The sequence below is a fragment of the Pristiophorus japonicus genome, unplaced genomic scaffold, assembly GCF_044704955.1.
Source record: "Pristiophorus japonicus isolate sPriJap1 unplaced genomic scaffold, sPriJap1.hap1 HAP1_SCAFFOLD_762, whole genome shotgun sequence".
Classification (NCBI taxonomy): Eukaryota; Metazoa; Chordata; class Chondrichthyes; family Pristiophoridae; genus Pristiophorus; species Pristiophorus japonicus.
Genome location: NW_027254679.1, coordinates 86,206 through 112,612, shown reverse-complemented (window position 1 = coordinate 112,612; position 26,407 = coordinate 86,206). Strand labels below are relative to the sequence as shown.

General features: G+C 54.1%; 1 protein-coding gene across 2 annotated transcripts in view; it reads left to right on the top strand.

The window, feature by feature from the left end:
- The window catches only part of LOC139256773 (ribosomal protein S6 kinase beta-1-like), a 38,074-nt gene that overhangs the window by 6,277 nt on the left and 5,390 nt on the right, over positions 1–26,407 (top strand). The window contains exons 4-11 of one of the 2 annotated variants that reach the window (XM_070874294.1): positions 2,198–2,255; positions 5,871–5,971; positions 7,031–7,121; positions 12,706–12,796; positions 16,189–16,296; positions 18,428–18,490; positions 19,746–19,823; positions 24,348–24,455. In XM_070874294.1, coding sequence (XP_070730395.1) covers positions 2,198–2,255; positions 5,871–5,971; positions 7,031–7,121; positions 12,706–12,796; positions 16,189–16,296; positions 18,428–18,490; positions 19,746–19,823; positions 24,348–24,455 — 698 coding nt within the window. Of the gene's footprint in view, positions 1–2,197; positions 2,320–5,870; positions 5,972–7,030; positions 7,122–12,705; positions 12,797–16,188; positions 16,297–18,427; positions 18,491–19,745; positions 19,824–24,347; positions 24,456–26,407 lie in introns of both variants that reach the window. The other variant, XM_070874295.1, reaches the window with a different exon arrangement.

The following is a 26,407-nucleotide window of genomic DNA, read 5'->3' as shown; positions in this document are numbered from 1 at the left end:
ATTTATTTGGGGGGTGTGACAAAAATGGAGAGGACACTGGTTTGATGCAAAGAACTTTGTTTTTATTACAGTCAAGGTAATTCAGGCTTATTACTCTCGTAAGAAAATACACGGCCAAACTTACAATCACTCTAATAAAGGACAGTACAAGGAAAGGTACAAGGTCACACTTAAAATCACAAATCACTCGAATAAAGAACCATAAGAACATGGAACAGGAGTAGGCCATCCAGTCCCTCGAGCCTGCTCCGCCATTCAACAAGATCATGGCTGGTCTGGCCGTGGACTCAGCTCCACTTACCCACCCGCTCCCCGTAACCCTTAATTCCCTTATTGGTTAAAAATCTATCTATCTGTGATTTGAATACATTCAATGAACTAGCCTCAACTGCTTCCTTGGGCAGAGAATTCCACAGATTCACAACCCTCTGGGAGAAGAAATTCCTTCTCAACTCGGTTTTAAATTGGCTCCCCCCGTATTTTGAGGCTGTGCCCCCTAGTTCCAGTCTCCCCGACCAGTGGAAACAACCTCTCTGCCTCTATCTTGTCTATCCCTTTCATTATTTTAAATGTTTCTATAAGATCACCCCTCATCCGTCTCAACTCCAACGAGTAAAGACCCAGTCTACTCAATCTATCATCATAAGTAACCCCCTCATCTCCGGGATCAACCTAGTGAATCGTCTCTGTACCCCCTCCAAAGCCATTATATCCTTCCTTAAGTAAGGTGACCAAAACTGCACGCAGTACTCCAGGTGCGGCCTCACCAATACCCTGTACAGTTGCAGCAGGACCTCCCTGCTTTTGTACTCCATCCCTCTCGCAATGAAGGCCAACATTCAATTCGCCTTCCTGATTACCTGCTGCACCTGCAAACTAAATTTTGGGATTCATGCACAAAGACCCCCAGGTCCCTCTGCACCTCAGCATGTTGTAATTTCTCCCCATTCGAAATAATAATTCCTTTACACAGTCAAAGGGGGGCTGGGGGGGGGTCACAGTAAATTATACCTCCCACTGCCCAATACCTAATTCTAGCAAGGTTAGACTCCAGGGCATGCAGGGACTATGCTGACCAACCCTTTTGACAGTTAACGGTAGGTCGCGGTTGTTTTTCCCTTAATACCACTTTGACTGGGGTCAGTCGCTGCCGCGATGGTGATGTTCTTCCTTCAGGACTTCGAGGCTGGAGAAGTTGGTTTCTCTCCTTGTCTTGATGACACAGCGTAGTGTGGTACTAGTCTGTCAGTCAAAGTGTCATCTGAGCTAATGGCAGCCTTGTAGCTGTTCAGCAACCATCTAACCTCTGTTGGAAACAGGGGTAAGTTATGTGATTTCAGTGTTCTAATCTTGCCGCCAAATCTGTGCAAAATCCTTTGTATAATTTTGGCAGGCTTGCTTCTTTGTAATATTTTGTTGGGCTCGTTAAAAGTTGATGTGTCTTGGGTGTGGGTTGATGTTGGAAAACTGTTTCCTGATGGAAATATTAGTTTGGTAAATTGCAATGTCCTTTTGTGCTTAGTCCTGCGCATACAGGCTGGATTGGGCCTCTTTGTGATGTACATGCTGAAATGGTTGTCCAGACTCATGTTGATGGGGAGCTACCTCTGGGCGATTTTGTGGAGAAGGATTTTCGAATACTCATTCTTCCAGACAGGTTAACTTAGTCCTCACACCCAGGTAGCTTCACTTAATTAGACTGTCTCCTGAAGTGGTTCCGATGGTCCGCTCACAGCCTTGAGTTTGTCTTTTAAAATCCAAAATTCTATTATAGTTCATAGTTTCTTCCATAAGCAATTTAGAGTTCCAAACTTTTCGGTAGATAGTCCCAAATTAAATTTCCTTTCGAATGAGCCCAGACACAGAGAGGGAGGGAGGGGGGGCAGGGGGATTCTTGTAAATTTTGGGTTCCTTCAGTACTGAGGTGGAATGATCAGCCATGATCTTATTGAATGGTGGTGCAGGCTCGAAGGGCCGAATGGCCTGCTCCTGTAACTAATTTCTATGTTTCTGTGTTAACCGATAAGGGGTTAGGGGGAGCGGGCGGGGAAGTGGAGCTGAGTCCATGATCGGATCAGCCATGATCGTATTGAATGGCGGAGGAGGCTCGAGGGGCCGTATGGCCTACTCCTGCTCCTATTTCTTATGTTCTCTGTACCTGACGTTTGATCTTTCCCACCCACTCTCCCCCTTTTAGGTGGTGAGCTCTTTATGCAATTGGAACGGGAGGGAATATTCATGGAGGACAGTGCCTGGTGAGGCTGGAATAACAACCCTCGGAGCCTGCTGCTTCTACACAGACCTCTACCCCAGCACTGGGTACCAGACCCAGACTTAACATCAGTACAGAAGCAGTCAGTGACACAGGGCGCTGGGGGAGAGGGGTTACTGAGTGACAGTGTGATGGAGCTGGATTAACATCAGTACAGATACAGTCAGTAACACAGGGCGCTGGGGGAGAGGGGTTACTGAGTGACAGTGTGAGGGAGCTGGATTAACATCAGTACAGATACAGTCAGTAACACAGGGTTCTGGGGGAGAGGGGTTACTGAGTGACAGTGTGAGGGAGCTGGATTAACATCAGTACAGAAGCAGTCAGTGACACAGGGCGCTGGGGGAGAGGGGTTACTGAGTGACAGTGTGATGGAGCTGGATTAACATCAGTACAGATACAGTCAGTAACACGGGGCGCTGGGGGGAGAGGGGTTACTGAGTGACAGTGTGAGGGAGCTGGATTAACATCAGTACAGATACAGTCAGTGACACAGGGCGCTGGGGGAGAGGGGTTACTGAGTGACAGTGTGATGGAGCTGGATTAACATCAGTACAGATACAGTCAGTAACACGGGGCGCTGGGGGGAGAGGGGTTACTGAGTGACAGTGTGAGGGAGCTGGATTAACATCAGTACAGATACAGTCAGTGACACAGGGCGCTGGGGGAGAGGGGTTACTGAGTGACAGTGTGATGGAGCTGGATTAACATCAGTACAGATACAGTCAGTAACACGGGGCGCTGGGGGGAGAGGGGTTACTGAGTGACAGTGTGAGGGAGCTGGATTAACATCAGTACAGATACAGTCAGTGACACAGGGCGCTGGGGGAGAGGGGTTACTGAGTGACAGTGTGATGGAGCTGGATTAACATCAGTACAGATACAGTCAGTAACACAGGGCGCTGGGGGGAGAGGGGTTACTGAGTGACAGTGTGAGGGAGCTGGATTAACATCAGTACAGATACAGTCAGTAACACAGGGCGCTGGGGGGAGAGGGGTTACTGAGTGACAGTGTGAGGGAGCTGGATTAACATCAGTACAGATACAGTCAGTAACACGGGGTGCTGGGGGAGAGGGGTTACTGAGTGACAGTGTGAGGGAGCTGGATTAACATCAGTACAGATACAGTCAGTAACACAGGGTGCTGGGGGAGAGGGGTTACTGAGTGACAGTGTGAGGGAGCTGGATTAACATCAGTGGAGATACAGTCAGTGACACAGGGCGCTGGGGGAGAGGGGTTACTGAGTGACAGTGTGAGGGAGCTGGATTAACATCAGTACAGATACAGTCAGTGACACAGGGTGCTGGGGGAGAGGGGTTACTGAGCGACAGTGTGAGGGAGCTGGATTAACATCAGTACAGATACAGTCAGTAACACAGGGCGCTGGGGGAGAGGGGTTACTGAGTGACAGTGTGAGGGAGCTGGATTAACATCAGTACAGATACAGTCAGTGACACAGGGTGCTGGGGGAGAGGGGTTACTGAGCGACAGTGTGAGGGAGCTGGATTAACATCAGTACAGATACAGTCAGTAACACAGGGCGCTGGGGGAGAGGGGTTACTGAGTGACAGTGTGAGGGAGCTGGATTAACATCAGTACAGATACAGTCAGTAACACAGGGTTCTGGGGGAGAGGGGTTACTGAGTGACAGTGTGAGGGAGCTGGATTAACATCAGTGGAGATACAGTCAGTAACACGGGGCTGGAGGAGAGGGGTTACTGAGTGACAGTGTGAGGGAGCTGGATTAACATCAGTACAGATACAGTCAGTGAGAGGGGTTACTGAGAACAGTATAAGGGAGCTGGATTAACATCAGTGTAGGTACAGTCAGTAACACATGGCGCTGGGGGAGAGGGGTTACTGAGCGACAGTGTGAGGGAGCTGGATTAACATCAGTACAGATACAGTCAGTAACACAGTGCTGGGGGAGGGGTTACTGAGTGACAGTGTGAGGGAGCTGGATTAACATCAGTACAGATACAGTCAGTAACACAGGGTTCTGGGGGAGAGGGGTTACTGAGTGACAGTGTGAGGGAGCTGGATTAACATCAGTGGAGATACAGTCAGTAACACAGGGCGCTGGGGGAGAGGGGTTACTGAGTGACAGTGTGAGGGAGCTGGATTAACATCAGTGGAGATACAGTCAGTAACACAGGGTGCTGGGGGAGAGGGGTTACTGAGTGACAGTGTGAGGGAGCTGGATTAACATCAGTACAGATACAGTCAGTGACACAGGGTGCTGGGGGAGAGGGGTTACTGAGTGACAGTGTGAGGGAGCTGGATTAACATCAGTGCAGATACAGTCAGTGACACAGGGTGCTGGGGGAGAGGGGTTACTGAGTGACAGTGTGAGGGAGCTGGATTAACATCAGTACAGATACAGTCAGTAACACAGGGTGCTGGGGGAGCGGGGTTACTGAGTGACAGTGTGAGGGAGCTGGATTAACATCAGTACAAATAGTCAGTAACACAGGGCGCTGGGGGAGAGGGGTTACTGAGTGACAGTGTGAGGGAGCTGGATTAACAGCAGTACAGATACAGTCAGTAACACAGGGCGCTGGGGGAGAGAGGTTACTGAGTGACAGTGTGAGGGAGCTGGATTAATATTAGTACAGATACAGTCAGTAACGGGGCGCTGGGTGAGAGGGGTTACTGAGTGACAGTGTGAGGGAGCTGGATTAACATCAGTACAGATACAGTCAGTAACACGGGGCGCTGGGGGAGAGGGTTTACTGAGTGACAGTGTGAGGGAGCTGGATTAACATCAGTACAGATACAGTCAGTAACACAGTGCTGGGGGAGGGGTTACTGAGTGACAGTGTGAGGGAGCTGGATTAACATAAGTACAAATAGTCAGTAACACAGGGCGCTGGGGGAGAGGGGTTACTGAGTGACAGTGTGAGGGAGCTGGATTAACATCAGTACAAATAGTCAGTAACACAGGGGGCTGGGGGAGAGGGGTTACTGAGTGACAGTGTGAGGGAGCTGGATTAACATCAGTGCAGATACAGTCAGTGACACAGGGGGCTGGGGGAGAGGGGTTACTGAGTGACAGTGTGAGGGAGCTGGATTAACATCAGTGCAGATACAGTCAGTGACACAGGGTGCTGGGGGAGAGGGGTTACTGAGTGACAGTGTGAGGGAGCTGGATTAACATCAGTACAGATACAGTCAGTAACACGGGGTGCTGGGGGAGAGGGGTTACTGAGTGACAGTGTGAGGGAGCTGGATTAACATCAGTACAGATACAGTCAGTGACACAGGGCGCTGGGGGAGAGGGGTTACTGAGTGACAGTGTGAGGGAGCTGGATTAACATCAGTACAGATACAGTCAGTAACACGGTGCTGGGGGAGAGGGGTTACTGAGTGACAGTGTGAGGGAGCTGGATTAACAGCAGTGCAGATACAGTCAGTAACACAGGGTGCTGGGGGAGAGGGGATACTGAGTGACAGTGTGAGGGAGCTGGATTAACAGCAGTACAGATACAGTCAGTAACGGGGCGCTGGGTGAATGGGAGTAAGCTTTACTCAACACTTCAGTGGGAGTGGAGGTTATTCAGTGTTCGATGCTAACCCTTTTCTCTTGCTCCTAACCAGTTTCTACCTGGGAGAGATCACCCTTGCCCTGGGACATCTTCACTCAAACGGCATCATTTACCGTGATTTAAAGCCCGAGAACATCATGCTGAACCGGCAAGGTATGGGCGGGTCAGAGGTACGAGGGCACGGGATTGAATCTCTGAGAAATGGCTTGCCCCTCATCCTTCTCTTCCCTCTCCACTTTCCCCTCCGACAGTGCGGCGCTCCCTCAGTCCCGCCTCTCCGACAGTGCGGCACTCCCTCAGTCCCGCCCCTCCGACAGTGCGGCGCTCCCTCAGCCCCACCCCTCCGACAGTGCGGCACTCCCTCAGTCCCGCCCCTCCGACAGTGCGGCGTTCCCTCAGTATTGCCCCTCCGACAGTGCGGCGCTCCCTCAGTCCCGCCCCTCCGACAGTGCGGCGCTCCCTCAGTCCCGCCCCTCCGACAGTGCGGCGCTCCCTCAGTCCCGCCCCTCCGACAGTGCGGCGCTCCCTCAGTACTGCCCCTCCGACAGTGCGGCGCTCCCTCAGTACTGCCCCTCCGACAGTGAGGCGCTCCCTCAGTACTGCCCCTCCGACAGTGCGGCGCTCCCTCAGTACTGCCCCTCCGACAGTGCGGCGCTCCCTCAGTACTGCCCCTCCGACAGAGCGGCGCTCCGTCAGCACTGCCCCTCCGACAGTGCGGCGCTCCCTCAGCACTGCCCCTCCGACAGTGCGGCGCTCCCTCAGCACTGCCCCTCCGACAGTGTGGCGCTCCCTCAGTACTGCCCCTCCGACATTGCGGTGCTCCCTCAGTACTGCCCCTCCGACAGTGCGGCGATCCCTCAGTACTGCCCCTCCGACAGTGCGGCACTCCCTCAGTACTGCCCCTCTGACAGTGCGGCACTCCCTCAGTACTGCCCCTCCGACATTGCGGCGCTCCCTCAGTACTGAGCAACAGGGAGTGTCGGCCTGGATTATGGGACTCGAGTCTCTGGAGCAGTGGCTCAAATCCACGACCTTCTGGCTCAGAGGCGCGAGAGAGAGACCCACTGGGCCATGGCTTACAGGCGGAAGAGATGACAGTGTGACCTTGAGATACTGGTCACCATCAGAGGGGGATGACGGACTGGCGAGCGACAGCGATGGACGGTGATCCCTGGTCAGCCTCCCAGTACCATTGTATCTTTGTGATTCCAGGACACGTGAAGCTGACCGACTTTGGTCTGTGTAAGGAATCAATCCATGATGGCACAGTGACGCACACCTTCTGTGGCACCATTGAGTACATGTGAGTATGTGAGTGGGACGGGCTTCAATAGGAGGGTTAGTGTACTGGAGGGAGGGGTTTCGATGGGAGAGTTAGGGGACTGGAGGGATGGGCTTCTTTGGGAGGGTTAGGGGACTGGAGGGATGGGTTTCGATGGGAGAGTTAGGGGACTGGAGGGAGGGGTTTCGATGGGAGAGTTAGGGGACTGGAGGGATGGGCTTCGATGGGAGAGTTAGGGGACTGGAGGGATGGGTTTCGATGGGAGGGTTAGGGGACTGGAGGGATGGGTTTCGATGGGAGAGTTAGGGGACTGGAGGGATGGGTTTCGATGGGAGAGTTAGGGGACGGGAGGGCTTGGCTTCGATGGGAGAGTTAGGGGACTGGAGGGATGGGTTTTGATGGGAGAGTTAGGGGACGGGAGGGATGGTCTTCGATGGGAGAGTTAGGGGACTGGAGGGATGGGCTTCGATGGGAGAGTTAGGGGACTGGAGGGATGGGTTTCGATGGGAGGGTTAGGGGACTGGAGGGATGGGTTTCGATGGGAGGGTTAGGGGACTGGAGGGATGGGCTTCGATGGGAGAGTTAGGGGACTGGAGGCATGGGTTTCGACGGGAGGGTTAGGGGACTGGAGGGATGGGCTTCGATGGGAGAGTTAGGGGACTGGAGGGATGGGCTTCGATGGGAGAGTTAGGGGACTGGAGGGATGGGTTTCGATGGGAGGGTTAGGGGACTGGAGGGATGGGCTTCGATGGGAGAGTTAGGGGACTGGAGGGATGGGCTTCGATGGGAGAGTTAGGGGACTGGAGGGATGGGTTTCGATGGGAGGGTTAGGGGACTGGAGGGATGGTCTTCGATGGGAGAGTTAGGGGACTGGAGGGATGGGCTTCGATGGGAGAGTTAGGGGACTGGAGGGATGGGTTTCGATGGGAGGGTTAGGGGACTGGAGGGATGGGCTTCGATGGGAGAGTTAGGGGACTGGAGGGATGGGCTTCGATGGGAGGGTTGGAGGACTGGAGGGATGGGTTTCGATGGGAGAGTTAGGGGACTGGAGGGCTTGGCTTCGATGGGAGAGTTAGGGGACTGGAGGGATGGGCTTCGATGGGAGAGTTAGGGGACTGGAGGGATGGGCTTCGATGGGAGGGTTAGGGGACTGGAGGGATGGGTTTCGATGGGAGGGTTAGGGGACTGGAGGGATGGGCTTCGATGGGAGAGTTAGGGGACTGGAGGGATGGGTTTCGACGGGAGGGTTAGGGGACTGGAGGGATGGGCTTCGATGGGAGAGTTAGGGGACTGGACGGATGGGCTTCGATGGGAGAGTTAGGGGACTGGAGGGATGGGTTTCGATGGGAGGGTTAGGGGACTGGAGGGATGGGCTTCGATGGGAGAGTTAGGGGACTGGAGGGATGGGTTTCGATGGGAGGGTTAGGGTACTGGAGGGATGGGCTTCGATGGGAGAGTTAGGGGACTGGAGGGATGGGCTTCGATGGGAGGATTGGAGGACTGGAGGGATGGGTTTCGATGGGAGAGTTAGAGGACTGGAGGGATGGGCTTCGATGGGAGAGTTAGGGGACTGGAGGGATGGTCTTCGATGGGAGAGTTAGGGGACTGGAGGGATGGGCTTCGATGGGAGAGTTAGGGGACGGGAGGGATGGGTTTCGATGGGAGAGTTAGGGGACTGGAGGGATGGGCTTCGATGGGAGAGTTAGGGGACTGGAGGGATGGGCTTCGATGGGAGAGTGAGGGGACTGGAGGGATGGGCTTCGATGGGAGAGTTAGGGGACTGGAGGGAGGGGCTTCGATGGGAGAGTTAGGGGACTGGAGGGATGGGCTTCGATGGGAGAGTTAGGGGACTGGAGGGATGGGCTTCGATGGGAGAGTTAGGGGACTGGAGGGATGGGCTTCGATGGGAGAGTTAGGGGACTGGAGGGATGGGCTTCGATGGGAGAGTTAGGGGACGGGAGGGATGGGCTTCGATGGGAGAGTTCGGGGACTGGAGGGATGGGCTTCGATGGGAGAGTTAGGGGACGGGAGGGAGGGTCTTCGATGGGAGAGTTAGGGGACTGGAGGGATGGGCTTCGATGGGAGAGTTACGGGACTGGAGGGATGGGCTTCGATGGGAGAGTTAGGGGACGGGAGGGATGGGCTTCGATGGGAGAGTTAGGGGACTGGAGGGATGGGCTTCGATGGGAGAGTTAGGGGACTGGAGGGAGGGGCTTCGATGGGAGAGTTAGGGGACTGGAGGGATGGGCTTCGATGGGAGGGTTGGAGGACTGGAGGGATGGGTTTCGATGGGAGAGTTAGGGGACTGGAGGGCTTGGCTTCGATGGGAGAGTTAGGGGACTGGAGGGATGGGCTTTGATGGGAGAGTTAGGGGACTGGAGGGATGGGTTTCGATGGGAGGGTTAGGGGACTGGAGGGATGGGTTTCGATGGGAGGGTTAGGGGACTGGAGGGATGGGCTTCGATGGGAGAGTTAGGGGACTGGAGGGATGGCTTTCGACGGGAGGGTTAGGGGACTGGAGGGATGGGCTTCGATGGGAGAGTTAGGGGACTGGAGGGATGGGCTTCGATGGGAGAGTTAGGGGACTGGAGGGATGGGTTTCGACGGGAGGGTTAGGGGACTGGAGGGATGGGCTTCGATGGGAGAGTTAGGGGACTGGAGGGATGGGTTTCGATGGGAGGGTTAGGGGACTGGAGGGATGGGTTTCGATGGGAGGGTTAGGGGACTGGAGGGATGGGCTTCGATGGGAGAGTTCGGGGACTGGAGGGATGGGAGAGTTAGGGGACTGGAGGGAGGGGCTTCGATGGGAGAGTTAGGGGACTGGAGGGATGGGCTTCGATGGGAGAGTTAGGGGACTGGAGGGATGGGCTTCGATGGGAGAGTTAGGGGACTGGAGGGAGGGTCTTCGATGGGAGAGTTAGGGGACTGGAGGGATGGGCTTCGATGGGAGAGTTACGGGACTGGAGGGATGGGCTTCGATGGGAGAGTTAGGGGACGGGAGGGATGGGCTTCGATGGGAGAGTTAGGGGACTGGAGGGATGGGCTTCGATGGGAGAGTTAGGGGACTGGAGGGAGGGGCTTCGATGGGGGAGTTAGGGGACTGGAGGGATGGGCTTCGATGGGAGAGTTAGGAGACTGGAGGGATGGTCTTCGATGGGAGGGTTAGGGGACTGGAGGGAGGGGCTTCGATGGGAGAGTTAGGGGACGGGAGGGATGGTCTTTGATGGGAGAGTTAGGGGACTGGAGGGAGGGGCTTCGATGGGAGAGTTGGAGGACTGGAGGGATGGGAGAGTTAGGGGACTGGAGGGATGGGCTTCGATGGGAGAGTTCGGGGACTGGAGGGATGGGCTTCGATGGGAGAGTTAGGGGACTGGAGGGATGGTCTTCGATGGGAGAGTTGGGGGACTGGAGGGAGGGTCTTCGATGGGAGAGTTAGGGGACTGGAGGGATGGGCTTCGATGGGAGAGTTAGGGGACTGGAGGGATGGGCTTCGATGGGAGGGTTAGGGGACTGGAGGGATGGGCTTCGATGGGAGAGTTAGGGGACTGGAGGGAGGGGCTTCGATGGGAGAGTTAGGGGACTGGAGGGATGGTCTTCGATGGGAGAGTTAGGGGACTTGAGGGATGGGCTTCGATGGGAGAGTTAGGGGACTGGAGGGATGGGCTTTGATGGGAGAGTTAGGGGACAGGAGGGATGGACTTCGATGGGAGAGTTAGGGGACGGGAGGGATGGGCTTCGATGGGAGGGTTAGGGGACTGGAGGGATGGGCTTCGATGGGAGAGTTAGGGGACTGGAGGGATGGGTTTCGATGGGAGGGTTAGGGGACTGGAGGGATGGGCTTCGATGGGAGAGTTCGGGGACTGGAGGGATGGGCTTCGATGGGAGAGTTAGGGGACGGGAGGGATGGGTTTCGATGGGAGAGTTAGGAGACTCGAGGGATGGGCTTCGATGGGAGAGTTAGGGGACGGGAGGGATGGTCTTCGATGGGAGAGTTAGGGGACTGGAGGGATGGGCTTCGATGGGAGAGTTAGGGGACTGGAGGGATGGGCTTCGATGGGAGAGTTCGGGGACTGGAGGGATGGGAGAGTTAGGGGACTGGATGGAGGGGCTTCGATGGGAGAGTTCGGGGACTGGAGGGATGGGCTTCGATGGGAGAGTTAGGGGACTGGAGGGATGGGCTTCGATGGGAGAGTTAGGGGACTGGAGGGATGGGCTTCGATGGGAGAGTTAGGGGACTGGAGGGAGGGTCTTCGATGGGAGAGTTAGGGGACTGGAGGGATGGGCTTCGATGGGAGAGTTACGGGACTGGAGGGATGGGCTTCGATGGGAGAGTTAGGGGACTGGAGGGATGGGCTTCGATGGGAGAGTTCGGGGACTGGAGGGATGGGAGAGTTAGGGGACTGGATGGAGGGGCTTCGATGGGAGAGTTAGGGGACTGGAGGGATGGGCTTCGATGGGAGAGTTAGGGGACTGGAGGGAGGGGCTTCGATGGGGGAGTTAGGGGACTGGAGGGATGGGCTTCGATGGGAGAGTTAGGGGACTGGAGGGATGGTCTTCGATGGGAGGGTTAGGGGACTGGAGGGAGGGGCTTCGATGGGAGAGTTAGGGGACGGGAGGGATGGTCTTCGATGGGAGAGTTAGGGGACTGGAGGGAGGGGCTTCGATGGGAGAGTTAGGGGACGGGAGGGAGGGGCTTCGATGGGAGAGTTGGAGGACTGGAGGGATGGGAGAGTTCGGGGACTGGAGGGATGGGCTTCGATGGGAGAGTTCGGGGACTGGAGGGATGGGCTTCGATGGGAGAGTTAGGGGACTGGAGGGATGGGCTTCGATGGGAGAGTTCGGGGACTGGAGGGATGGGCTTCGATGGGAGAGTTAGGGGACTGGAGGGATGGGCTTCGATGGGAGAGTTAGGGGACTGGAGGGATGGGCTTCGATGGGAGAGTTAGGGGACAGGAGGGATGGACTTCGATGGGAGAGTTAGGGGACGGGAGGGATGGGCTTCGATGGGAGAGTTAGGGGACGGGAGGGATGGGCTTCGATGGGAGAGTTAGGGGACGAGAGGGATGGGCTTCGATGGGAGAGTTAGGGGACTGGAGGGATGGGCTTCGATGGGAGAGTTAGGGGACTGGAGGGATGGGCTTCGATGGGAGAGTTAGGGGACGGGAGGGATGGGCTTCGATGGGAGAGTTAGGGGACGAGAGGGATGGGCTTCGATGGGAGAGTTAGGGGACTGGAGGGATGGGCTTCGATGGGAGAGTTAGGGGACTGGAGGGATGGGCTTCGATGGGAGAGTTAGGGGACGGGAGGGATGGGCTTCGATGGGAGAGTTAGGGGACGAGAGGGATGGGCTTCGATGGGAGAGTTAGGGGACTGGAGGGATGGGCTTCGATGGGAGAGTTAGGGGACTGGAGGGATGGGCTTCGATGGGAGAGTTAGGGGACTGGGGGGATGGTCTTCGATGGGAGAGTTAGGGGACTGGAGGGATGGGCTTCGATGGGAGAGTTAGGGGACAGTTCCTTTCCCAAACCCCCATGGTGCCTTTACTGAGCGAACAAAATGTATACAGGCAGTATCCTGCGCCTCACTGTCTCTCTCTCTTTTTCAGGGCCCCCGAGATCCTGACCCACAGCGGGCATAACCGAGGCGTGGACTGGTGGAGCTTGGGAGCACTCGCCTACGATATGCTGACAGGGTCGGTATGTATACCCCCCTCATCCTCCGCTCTCTGCCCCGCCCCCCTCCAGCCCTACACCCCTCCCTATCTCTGTAACCTCCTCCAGCCCCTACACCCCTCCCTATCTCTGTAACCTCCTCCAGCCCCTACACCCCTCCCTATCTCTGTAACCTCCTCCAGCCCCTACACACCTCCCTATCTCTGTAACCTCCTCCAGCCCCTACACCCCTCCCTATCTCTGTAATCTCCTCCAGCCCCTACACCCCTCCCTATCTCTGTAACCTCCTCCAACCTCCTACACCCCTCCCTATCTCTGTAACCTCCTCCAGCCCTACACCTCTCCCTATCTCTGTAACCTCCTCCAGCCCCTACACCCCTCCCTATCTCTGTAACCTCCTCCAGCCCCTACACCCCTCCCTATCTCTGTAACCTCCTCCAGCCCCTACACCTCTCCCTATCTCTGTAACCTCCTACACCCCTCCCTATCTCTGTAACCTCCTCCAGCCCCTACACCCCTCCCTATCTCTGTAATCTCCTCCAGCCCCTACACCCCTCCCTATCTCTGTAACCTCCTCCAGCCCCTACACCCCTCCCTATCTCTGTAACCTCCTCCAGCCCCTACACCCCTCCCTATCTCTGTAACCTCCTCCAGCCCCTACACCCCTCCCTATCTCTGTAACCTCCTCCAGCCCCTACACCCCTCCCTATCTCTGTAACCTCCTCCGGCCCCTACACCCCTCCCTATCTCTGTAACCTCCTCCAGCCCCTACACCCCTCCCTATCTCTGTAACCTCCTCCGGCCCCTACACCCCTCCCTATCTCTGTAACCTCCTCCGGCCCCTACACCCCTCCCTATCTCTGTAACCTCCTCCAGCCCCTACACCCCTCCCTATCTCTGTAACCTCCTCCAGCCCCTACACCCCTCCCTATCTCTGTAACCTCCTCCAGCCCCTACACCCCTCCCTATCTCTGTAACCTCCTCCAGACCCTACACCCCTCCCTATCTCTGTAACCACCTCCAGCCCCTACACCCCTCCCTATCTCTGTAACCTCCTCCAGCCCCTACACCCCTCCCTATCTCTGTAACCTCCTCCAGCCCCTACACCCCTCCCTATCTCTGTAACCTCCTCCAGCCCCTACACCCCTCCCTATCTCTGTAACCTCCTCCAGTCCCTGCACCCCTCCCTATCTCTGTAACCTCCTCCAGCCCCTACACCCCTCCCTATCTCTGTAACCTCCTCCAGCCCCTACACCCCACCTTGAATTGCGGCCTCTTGCACATCCCCGCCACCCCTGATTTCCATCGCTCCACCATTGGTGGTCGTGACTTCAGCTACCTGGGCCGTAAGCGCTGGGATCCCCTCCCTGAACCTCCCCTGCCTCTATCTTTTAAGAGACTCCATAAAACCTGCCTCTTTGCCGGAGCTTTTGGTCAACTGTCCCAAACGGCATCTTCAAGTGTCAGCTGTGGCTCAGTGGGCAGCACACTCGCCTCTTGAGTCAGAAGGTCATGGGTTCAAATCCCACGCCAGGGACTTGACCACAAAAATCTAGGCTGACACTCCAGTGCAGCACTGAGGGATCGTCTCACTGTCGGAGGGGCAGCACTGAGGGAGCACCGCACTGTCGGAGGGGCAGCACTGAGGGAGTGCCGCACTGTCTGAGGGGCAGCACTGAGGGAGCACCGCACTGTAGGAGGGGCAGTACTGAGGGAGTGCCGCACTGTCTGAGGGGCAGCACTGAGGGAGCACCGCACTGTCGGAGGGGCAGCACTGAGGGAGTGCCGCACTGTCGGAGGGGCAGCACTGAGGGAGCACCGCACTGTAGGAGGGGCAGTACTGAGGGAGTGCCGCACTGTCTGAGGGGCAGTACTGAGGGAGCGCCACACTGTCGGAGGGGCAGTGCTGAGGGAGTGCCGCACTGTCAGAGGGGCAGTGCTGAGGGAGTGTCTCACTGTCGGAGGGGCAGTACTGAGGGAGTGTCTCACTGTCGGAGGGGCAGTACTGAGGGAGTGTCTCACTGTCGGAGGGGCAGTACTGAGGGAGCGCCGCACTGTCGGAGGGGCAGTACTGAGGGAGCGCCGCACTGTCGGAGGGACAGTACTGAGGGAGAGCCGCACTGTCGGAAGGGCAGTACTGAGGGAGTGCCGCACTGCCGGAGGGGCGTTACTGAGGGAGTGCCGCACTGTCGGAGGGGCAGCACTGAGGGAGCGCCGCACTGTCGGAGGGGCAGTACTGAGGGAGCGCCGCACTGTCGGAGGGGCAGTACTGAGGGAGCGTCTCACTGTCGGAGGGGCAGTACTGAGGGAGTGCCGCACTGTCGGAGGGGCGGTACTGAGGGAGCGCCGCACTGTCGGAGGGGCAGTACTGAGGGAGCGCCGCACTGTCGGAGGGGCAGTACTGAGGGAGCGTCTCACTGTCGGAGGGGCAGTACTGAGGGAGTGCCGCACTGTCGGAGGGGCGGTACTGAGGGAGAGCCGCACTGTCGGAGGGGCAGTACTGAGGGAGCGCCGCACTGTCGGAGGGGCAGTACTGAGGGAGTGTCGCACTGTCGGAGGGGCAGTACTGAGGGAGCGCCGCACTGTCGGAGGGACAGTACTGAGGGAGAGCCGCACTGTCGGAGGGGCAGTACTGAGGGAGCGCCGCACTGTCGGAGGGACAGTACTGAGGGAGAGCCGCACTGTCGGAAGGGCAGTACTGAGGGAGTGCCGCACTGCCGGAGGGGCAGTACTGAGGGAGTGCCGCACTGTCGGAGAGGCAGCACTGAGGGAGCGCCGCACTGTCGGAGGGGCAGTACTGAGGGAGCGCCGCACTGTCGGAGGGGCAGTACTGAGGGAGTGTCTCACTGTCGGAGGGGCAGTACTGAGGGAGCGCCGCACTGTCGGAGGGGCAGTACTGAGGGAGCGCCACACTGTCACCCTCAAAGCCTCCCCTGATAAAATGCAACATCCCCACCGACACCTGGGAGTCCCTGGGCGAAAGACCAGTCGGCCCGGAGTGGAGGAAGTGCATCCGGGAGGGCGCTGAGCACCTCGAGTCTCGTCGCCGAGAGCGTGCAGAGACCAAGCGCAGGCAGCGGAAGGAGCGTGCGGCAAACCAGTCCCACCCTCCCCTTCCCTCAACGTCTGTCTGTCCCACCCTCCCCTTCCCTCAACGTCTGTCTGTCCCACCCTCCCCTTCCCTCAACGTCTATCTGTCCCACCCTCCCCTTCCCTCAATGTCTATCTGTCCCACCTGTGACAGGGACTGTGGTTCCCGTATTGGGCTGTTCAGCCACCTCAGGACTCATGTTAAGAGTGGAAGCAAGTCCTCCTCGATTCCGAGGGACTGCCGATGATGATGAGTGAAGACATGTTTGCTATCTGTCGGTCTTTCTCTTTCAATTAAAGAGATATTCTCTCTCTCATCTTTCCAGCCGCCATTTACTTCGGAGAACAGGAAGAAAACTATCGATCGGATCCTGAAATGCAAGTTGAATCTGCCTCCCTATCTCACCCAAGATGCCAGGGATTTCATTCGAAAGGTCAGTCGCCTTCCTTGGTCCTTGTGTCAGTCATACCCAGCTCCTGATCACTGTCCAGTGAGGCCTGGGTGAGAGAGAGAGGGGAAATCAGCCAGGGTTCCTGCTCCTGATCACTGCCCAGTGACCCCTGGGTTAGAGAGAGGGGAAATCAGCCAGGGTTCCTGCTCCTGATCACTGCCCAGTGACCCCTGGGTTAGAGAGAGAGGGGAAATCAGCCAGGGTTCCTGCTCCTGATCACTGCCCAGTGATCCCTGGGTTAGAGAGAGAGAGGAAATCAGCCAGGGTTCCTGCTCCTGATCACTGCCCAGTGACCTCTGGGTTAGAGAGAGAGGGGAAATCAGCCAGGGTTCCTGCTCCTGATCACTGCCCAGTGACCCCTGGGTTAGAGAGAGAGGGGAAATCAGCCAGGGTTCCTGCTCCTGATCACTGCCCTGTGACCCCTGGGTTAGAGAGAGAGGGGAAATCAGCCAGGGTTCCTGCTCCTGATCACTGCCCAGTGACCCCTGGGTTAGAGAGAGGGGAAATCAGCCAGAGTTCCTGCTCCTGATCACTGCCCACTGACCCCTGGGTTGGAGAGAGAGAGGGGAAATCAGCCAGGGTTCCTGCTCCTGATCACTGCCCAGTGACCCCTGGGTTAGAGAGAGAGAGGAAATCAGCCAGGGTTCCTGTTCCTGATCACTGCCCAGTGACCCCTGGGTTAGAGAGAGGGGAAATCAGCCAGGGTTCCTGCTCCTGATCACTGCCCAGTGACCCCTGGGTTAGAGAGAGGGGAAATCAGCCAGGTTCCTGTTCCTGATCACTGCCCAGTGACCCCTGGGTTAGAGAGAGGGGAAATCAGCCAGGGTTCCTGCTCCTCAAACGTAGTAATCTCAGGATTGCTACCAGTGCCATGTGCTAGTCAGAGTAGGAATCGCAGGATAGCTCAGATGAATACGTAGCTTGAGGAGTGGTGCAGAAGGGAGGGATTCAAATTCCTGGGACATTGGAACCGATTCTGGGGGAGGTGGGACCAGTACAAACCGGACATTCTGCACCTGGGCAGGACCAGAACCAATGACCAAGGGGGGAGTGTTTGCTAGTGCTGTTGGGGAAGGGTTAAACTAATATGGCAGGGGGATGGGAACCGATGCAGGGAGATGGAGGGAATTAGAATGGGGGCAGAAGCAAAAGATAGAAAGGAGAATAGTAAAAGTGGAGGGCAGAGAAACCCAAGGCAAAAATCAATAATGGCCACATTACATCAAAATTCTAAAGGGGCAAAATGTGTTAAAAAGACGATCCTCAAGGCTCTGTGCCTCAATGCGAGGAGTATTCGGAATAAGGTGGATGAATTAACTGCGCAGATAGCAGTTAACGGATACGATGTAATTGGCATCACGGAGACATGGCTCCAGGGTGACCAAGGCTGGGAACTCAACATCCAGGGGTATTCAACATTCAGGAAGGATAGACAGAGAGGAAAAGGAGGTGGGGTGGCGTTGCTGGTTAAAGAGGAAATTAATGCAATAGTAAGGAGGGACATTAGCCTGGATGATGTGGAATCGGTATGGGTGGAGCTACGGAACACCAAAGGGCAGAAAACGCTAGTGGGAGTTGTGTACAGACCACCAAACAGTAGTAGTGAGGTTGGGGACAGCGTCAAACAAGAAATAAGGGACGTGTGCAATAAAGGTACAGCAGTTATCATGGGCGACTTTAATTTACATATAGCTTGGGCTAACCAAACTGGTAGCAATGCGGTGGAGGAGGATTTCCTGGAGTGTATTAGGGATGGTTTTCTAGACCTATATGTCGAGGAACCAACCAGAGAGCTGGCCATCCTAGACTGGGTGATGTGTAATGAGAGAGGACTAATTAGCAATCTTGTTGTGCGAGGCCCCTTGGGGAAGAGTGACCATAATTGAAAATTGCTTTTCTATTTTTTGTTTCTGCCAAAGTGCATGACCTCATTCGCCCACATCGTACTCCATTTGCCACATGTTTGCCCACTGACTTTGCTCGTCTTTGCAGATTTTTTTGTGTCCTCCTCATAATTTGCTTTCCCATCCATCTTTGTATCATCAGCAAACTTGGCTACATTACACAGAAACATTGTTTCTCTAATTTTAATTATTTCTAACCTTGGGACTAGCTTCTGAAGAAAAGTCCATCTCAGAGACTGGGGAGTGGACCAGGAGATGCCTCAGATATACAGGTGAGAGCTTCACTTTGTATCTAACCCCGTGCTGTACCTGCCCTGGGAGAGTTTGATGGGACAGTGTAGAGGGAGCTTCACTCTGCATCTAACCCCCTGTACCTGCCCTGGGAGTGTTTGATGGGACAGTGTAGAGGGAGCTTCACTCTGCATCTCACCCCGTGCTGTACCTGCCCTCGGAGTGTTTGATGGGACAGTGTGGAGGGAGCTTTACTCTGTATCTAACCCCCTGTACCTGCCCTGGGAGTGTTTGATGGGACAGTGTAGAGGGAGCTTCACTCTGCATCTAATCCCGTGCTGTACCTGCCCTGGGAGTGTTTGATGGGACAGTGTAGAGGGAGCTTTACTCTGTATCTAACCCCCTGTACCTGCTCTGGGAGTATTTGATGGGACAGTGTAGAGGGAGCTTTACTCTGTATCTAACCCCCTGCTGTACCTGCCCTGGGAGTGTGTGATGGGACAGTGTAGAGGGAGCTTCACTCTGCATCTAATCCTGTGCTGTACCTGCCCTGGGAGTGTTTGATGGGACAGTGTGGAGGGAGCTTTACTCTGTATCTAACCCCCTGTACCTGCCCTGGGAGTGTTTGATGGGACAGTGTAGAGGGAGCTTCACTCTGCATCTAATCCCGTGCTGTACCTGCCCTGGGAGTGTTTGATGGGACAGTGTAGAGGGAGCTTTACTCTGTATCTAACCCCCTGTACCTGCTCTGGGAGTATTTGATGGGACAGTGTAGAGGGAGCTTTACTCTGTATCTAACCCCCTGCTGTACCTGCCCTGGGAGTGTGTGATGGGACAGTGTAGAGGGAGCTTTACTCTGTATCTAACCCCCTGCCGTACCTGCCCTGGGAGTGTGTGATGGGACAGTGTAGAGGGAGCTTTATTCTGTATCTAACCCTGTGCTGTACCTGCCCTGGGAGTGTTTGATGGGGACAGTGTAGAGGGAGCTTTACTCTGTATCTAACCCCCTGTACCTGCTCTGGGAGTATTTGGTGGGACAGTGTAGAGGGAGCTTTACTCTGTATCTAACCCCCTGCTGTACCTGCCCTGGGAGTGTGTGATGGGACAGTGTAGAGGGAGCTTTACTCTATCTAACCTGTGCTGTACCTGCCCTGGGAGTGTTTGATGGGACAGTGTAGAGGGAGCTTTACTCTGTATCTAACCCCGTGCTGTACCTGACCCTGGGAGTGTTTGATGGGACGGTGTAGAGGGAGCTTTACTCTGTATCTAACCCCGTGCTCTACCTTCTCTTTCTAGAACCATATCTTATTTCGCCATATGAACTGGGATGATCTCTTGGCGAGAAAAGTGGAACCTCCTTATCAACCGTGCCTGGTGAGTGTCAGCCTTGATCCCTTCCTCACCGGACTGTAATCACGGATTATAGACAGTGAGTGTTATAGGCTGGAATCTAATCGAGGGGTTCGGGGTGTTTATATGTAGAATAACAGATACCCGGGAGTGAGTTACAGGCTGGAATCTAATCGAGGGGTTCGGGGGGTTTATATATAGAATAACAGATACCCGGAGTGAGTTACAGACTGGAATCTAATCGAGGAGTTCGGGGGGTTGAAAGTGAGGATGGATTCACTCTGGAGCATCCACGATGCTGAGAATGAAATGAGTAGCACGTGTCGCGAGTTGGTTTTACCGCAGGAGAGGGGTCCACAGCCAGCTAGGGAATGGAAGACCAACAGGAAGAGCAGTGCAAGGAAGGTAGTGCAGGGGTCCCCTGCGGTCATCCCCCTGCAAAACAGATACACCGCTTTGAGTACTGTTGAGGGGGATGACTCACCAGTGGAGGGCTGCAACAGCCAAGTTCATGGCACCGTGGCTGGCTCTGCTGCACAGTAGGGCAGGAAAAAGAGTGGGAGAGCGATAGTGATAGGGGATTCAATGGTGAGGGGAATAGATAGGCGTTTCTGCAGCCGCAACCAAGACTCCAGGATGGTATGTTGCCTCCCTGGTGCAAGGGTCAAGGATGTCTCGGAGCGGGTGCAGGACATTCTAAAAAGAGAGGGAAAACAGCCAGTTGTCGTTGTGCACATTGGTACCAACGATATAGGTTAAAAAAAGGGATGAGGTCCTACGAGACGAATTTAAGGAGCTAGGAGCTAAATTAAAAAGTAGGACCTCAAAAGTAGTAATCTCGGGATTGCTACCAGTGCCACGTGCTAGTCAGAGTAGGAATCGCAGGATAGCTCAGATGAATACATGGCTTGAGCAGTGGTGCAGCAGGGAGGGATTCAAATTCCTGGGGCATTGGAACCGGTTCTGGGGGAGGTGGGACCAGTACAAACCGGACGGTCTACACCTGGGCAGGACCGGAACCAATGTCCTCGGGGGAGTGTTTGCTAATGCTGTTGGGGAGGAGTTAAACTAATATGGCAGGGGGATGGGAACCAATGCAGGGAGACAGAGGGAAACAAAATGGAGACAGAAGCAAAGGACAGAAAGGAGATGAGTTAAAGTGGAGGGCAGAGAAACCCAAGGCAAAAAACAAAAAGGGCCAATGTACAGCAAAATTCTAAAGCGTCAAAATGTAATAAAAAGGCAAGCTTGAAAGCTCGGTGCCTGAAAGCTCGGTGCCTCAATGCAAGGAGTATTCGGAACCCAGGAGAGGGCTCTGAGCTTGTTAGAGTGGGTGAGAGCTCAGATGAACAGGACCCCAAGAAAGAATGCAAAAGGCAGGAGGCAACAGAGCAGAGTAGCACTGGGGTAAGGGTAAACCACAAGGTGATAGGAAGGGACAATATGTATGAATATCAAGGGGCTGCAGGAAGGGGGTCAAAACTAAAAATCATGGTTTAAAAGCTAGTATTAAAACACTCTGCCTAAACGCACGCAGCATTCGAAATAAATTAAATGAGTTGACGGCACAAATCATTACAAATGGGTATGATTTGGTGGCCATTACAGAAACGTGGTTGCAGGGTGGCCAAGACTGGGAATTAAACATACAGGGCTATCTGTCAATTCGGAAGGATAGACAAGAAGGGAAAGGAGGTGGGGTAGCTCTGTTAATAAAGGATGATATCAGGGCAGTTGTGAGAGATGATATTGGCTCTAATGAACAAAATGTTGAATCATTGTGGGTGGAGATTAGAGATAGTAAGGGGAAAAAGTCACTGGTGGGCGTAGTTTATAGGCCGCCAAATAATAACTTCACGGTGGGGCGGACAATAATCAAGGGAATAATAGAGGCATGTGAAAAAGGAATTGCACTAATCATGGGGGATTTTAACCTACATATCGATTGGTCAAATCAAATTGCACGGGGTAGCCTGGAGGAGGAATTCATAGAATGCATACGGGATTGTTTCTTAGAACAGTATGTAACAGAACCTACAAGGGAGCAAGCTATCTTAGATCTGGTCCTGTGTAATGAGACAGGAAAAATAAACGATCTCTGAGTAAAAGATCCTCTCGGAATGAGTGATCACAGTATGGTTGAATTTGTAATACAGATTGAGGGTGAGGAAGTAGTGTCAGAAACGAGCGTACTATGCTTAAACAAAGGGGACTACAGTGGGATGAGGGCAGAGTTGGCTGAAGTAGACTGGGAACATATACTAAACGGTGGCACAATTGAGGAACAGTGGAGCACTTTTAAGGAGCTCTTTCATAATGCGCAACAAAAATATATTCCAGTGAAAAAGAAGGGCGGTAAGAGAAGGGATAACCAGCCGTGGATAACCAAGGAAATAAAGGAGAGTATCAAATTAAAAACCAATGCGTATAAGGTGGCCAAGGTTAGTGGGAAAATAGAAGATTGGGAAAATTTTAAACGACAGCAAAGAATGGCTAAGAAAGCAATAAAGAAAGGAAAGATAGATTACGAAAGTAAACTTGCTCAAAACATAAAAACATAGTAAAAGCTTTTACCGATATATAAAAAGGAAAAGAGTGACTAAAGTAAATGTTGGTCCCTTAGAAGATGAGAAGGTGGATTTAATAATGGGAAATGTGAAAATGGCTGAGACCTTAAACAATTATTTTGCTTCGGTCTTCACAGTGAAAGACTCAAAAACCATGCCAAAAATTGCTGGTCACGGGAATGTGGGAAGGGAGGACCTTGAGACAATCACTATCACTAGGATGTAGTGCTGGATAGGCTAATAGGACTCAATGTAGACAAGTCGCCTGGTCTGGATGAAATGCATCCCAGGGTATTAAAAGAGATGGCAGAAGTTATAGCAGATGCATTGGTTATAATCTACCAAAATTCTCTGCACTCTGGGGAGGTACCAGTGGATTGGAAAGCAGCTAATGTAACGCCTCTGTTTAAAAAAGGGGGGCAGACAAAAGGCAGGTAACTATAGGCCGGTTAGTTTAACATCTGTAGTGGGGAAAATGCTTGAAACTATCATTAAGGAAGAAATAGCGGGACATCTAGATAGGAATAGTGCAATCAAGCAGACGCAACATGGATTCATGAAGGGGAAATCTTGTTTAACTAATTTACTGGAATTCTTTGAGGATATAACGAGCATGGTGGATAGAGGTGTACCGATGGATGTTGTGTATTTAGATTTCCAAAAGGCATTCAATAAGGTGCCACACAAAAGGTTACTGCAGAAGATAGAGGTACGCGGGGTCAGAGGAAATGTATTAGCATGGATAGAGAATTGGCTGGCTAACAGAAAGCAGAGAGTCGGGATAAATGGGTCCTTTTCGGGTTGGAAATCGGTGGTTAGTGGTGTGCCACAGGGATCGGTGCTGGGACCACAACTGTTTACAATATACATAGATGATCTGGAAGAGGGGACAGAGTGTAGTGTAACAAAATTTGCAGATGACACAAAGATTAGTGGGAAAGCGGGTTGTGCAGAGGACACAGAGAGGCTGCAAAGAGATTTAGATAGGTTAAGCGAATGGGCTAAGGTTTGGCAGATGGAATACAATGTAGGAAAATGTGAGGTCATCCACCTTGGGGGAAAAAAAAAACAGTAAAAGGGAATATTATTTGAATGGGGAGAAATTACAACATGCTGTGGTGCAGAGGGACCTGGGGGTCCTTGTGCATGAATCCCAAAAAGTTAGTTTGCAGGTGCAGCAGGAATCAGGAAGGCGAATGGGATGTTGGCCTTCATTGCGAGAGAGATGGAGTACAAAAGCAGGGAGGTCCTGCTGCAACTGTACAGGGTATTGGTGAGGCCGCACATGGAGTACTGCATGCAGTTTTGGTCACCTTACTTAAGTAAGGATACACTAGATTTGGAGGGGGTACAGAGACGATTCACTAGGCTGATTCCGCAGATGAGGGGGTTACCTTATGATGATAGATTGAGTAGACTGGGTCTTTACTCGTTGGAGTTCAGAAGGATGAGGGGTGGTCTTATAGAAACATTTAAAATAATGAAAGGGATCGACAAGATAGAGGCAGAGAGGTTGTTTCCACTGGTCGGGGAGACTAGAACTAGGGGGCACAGCCTCAAAATACGGGGGGAGCCAATTTAAAACCGAGTTGAGAAGGAATTTCTTCTCCCAGAGGGTTGTGAATCTGTGGAATTCTCTGCCCAAGGAAGCAGTTGAGGCTAGCTCATTGAATGTGTTCAAGTCACAGATAGATAGATTTTTAACCATTAAGGGTTACGGGGAGCGGGCGGGTAAGTGGAGCTGAGTCCACGGCCAGATCAGCCATGATCTTGTTGAATGGCGGAGCAGGCTCGAGGGGCTAGATGGCCTACTCCTGTTCCATGTTCTTATGTTCTTATATAGAATAACAGATACCCAGGAGTGAGTTAGAGGCTGGAATCTAATCGAGGTGTTCGGGGGGGTTTATATATAGAATAACAGATACCCGGGAGTGAGTTACAGGATGGAATCTAATCGAGACTGTACTTTCGATCTGTGCAGCAGTCCGATGATGATGTCAGTCAGTTTGACTCAAAGTTCACTCGACAGACACCGAGGGACAGTCCGGATGACACGGAGCTGAGCGAAAGTGCGCGACAGGCATTTGTGGTGAGTTTCTGTCGTTGTGGTCCATAATAGGGCCTGTAGACTGCAGTGTAACAACTTGAATCAGTGAGGCATGGGTAATGGGGAGCGGACGGGGAAGTGGAGCTGAGTCCATGATCGGACCAGCCATTATCTGACTGAATGGGGGAGCAGGCTCGAGGGGCCGTATGGCCGACTCCTGCTCCTATTTCTTCATCATCATCATCACGGGCAGTCCCTTGGAATCGAGGAAGACTTGCTCCCACTCTTAACACGAGTCCTTAGGTGACTGAACAGCCAAATACGGGAACCACAGTCCCTGACACAGGTGGGACAGATAGACGTTGAGGGAAGGGGAGGGTGGGACTGGTTTGCCGCACGCTCCTTCCGCTGCCTGCGCTTGGTTTCTGCACGCTCTCGGCGACGAGACTCGAGGTGCTCAGCGCCCTCCCGGATGCACTTCCTCCACTCCGGGCGGGACTGGTCTTTGGGCCAGGGACTCCCAGGTGTCGGTGGGATGTTGCACTTTATCAGGGAGGCTTTGAGGGTGTCCTTGTAACGTTTCCTCTGCCCACCTTTTGCTCGTTTGCCCGTGAAGGAGTTCCGAGTAGAGCGCTTGCTTTGGGGCAGTCTCGTGTCTGGGGACATGCGGACAATGTGGCCCTGCCCAGCGGAGCTGGTCGCGTGTGGTCAGTGCTTCGATGCTGGGCCTGGTCGAGGACGCTAACGTTGGTGCGTCTGTCCTCCCGGGGGATTTGCAGGATCTTGCGGAGACATCGTTGGTGGTATTTCTCCAGCGACTTGAGGTGTCTGCTGTACATGTCTATTTCTTATGTTTCTTATGTATTTATATAGCGCCTTTAACGTAGTGAAACGTCCTAAGGTGCTTCACAGGAGGATTATCAGATTAAAAATTTGACACCGAGCCACATAAGGGATATTAGCGCAGGTTGGTCAAAGAGGTAGGTTTTAAGGAGCGTCTTGAAGGAGGAAAGAGAGGTAGAGAGGCGGAGAGGTTTAGGGAGGGAGTTCCAGAGCTTGGGGCCCAGGCAACAGAAGGCATGGCCACCGATGGTGGAGCGATTATAATCAGGGATGGTCAGGAGGGCAGAATTAGAGGAGTGCAGACATCTCTGGGATTTATGGGGCTGGAGGAGTTTACAGAGATAGGGAGGGGTGTAGGGGCTGGAGAAGGTTACAGAGATAGGGAGGGGTGTAGAGGCTTGAGGGGGTTACAGTAATAGGGAGGGGTGTAGGGGCTGGAGGTGGTTACAGAGATAGGGAGGTGTGTAGGGGCTTGAGGGGGTTACAGTAATAGGGAGGGGTGTAGGGGCTGGAGGAGATTACAGTGAATGGGAGGGGTGTAGGGGCTGGGGGAGGTTACAGAGATAGGGAGGGGTGTAGGGGCTGGAGGAGGTTGCAGAGATAGCGAGGGGTGTAGGGCTGGAGGAGATGAGAGATAGGGAGAGGTGTAGGGGCTGGAGGAGGTTACAAAGATAGGAAGGGGTGTAGGGGCTGGAGGAGATTAGAGATGGGGAGGGGGCGAGGGTCATGGAGGGATTTGAAAACAAGGATGAGAATTTTGAAATCGGGGCGTTGCTTAACCGGGAGCCAATGTAGGTCAGCGAGCATAGGGGGTGATGGGTGAACGGGACCTAGTGCGAGTTAGGACACGGGGGCAGTGAGCACAGGGGGTGATGTGTGAGCGGGACTGGGTGCGAGTTAGGACACGGGGCAGTGAGCACAGGGGGTGATGGGTGAGCGGGACTGGGTGTGAGTTAGGACACGGGGCAGTGAGCACAGGGGGTGATGGGTGAGTGGGACTCGGTGCGAGTTAGGACACGGGGGCAGTGAGCACAGGGGGTGATGGGTGAGTGGGACTCGGTGCGAGTTAGGACACGGGGGCAGTGAGCACAGTGGGTGATGGGTGAGCGGGACTCGGTGCGGGTTAGGACACAGGGGCAGCGAGCACAGGG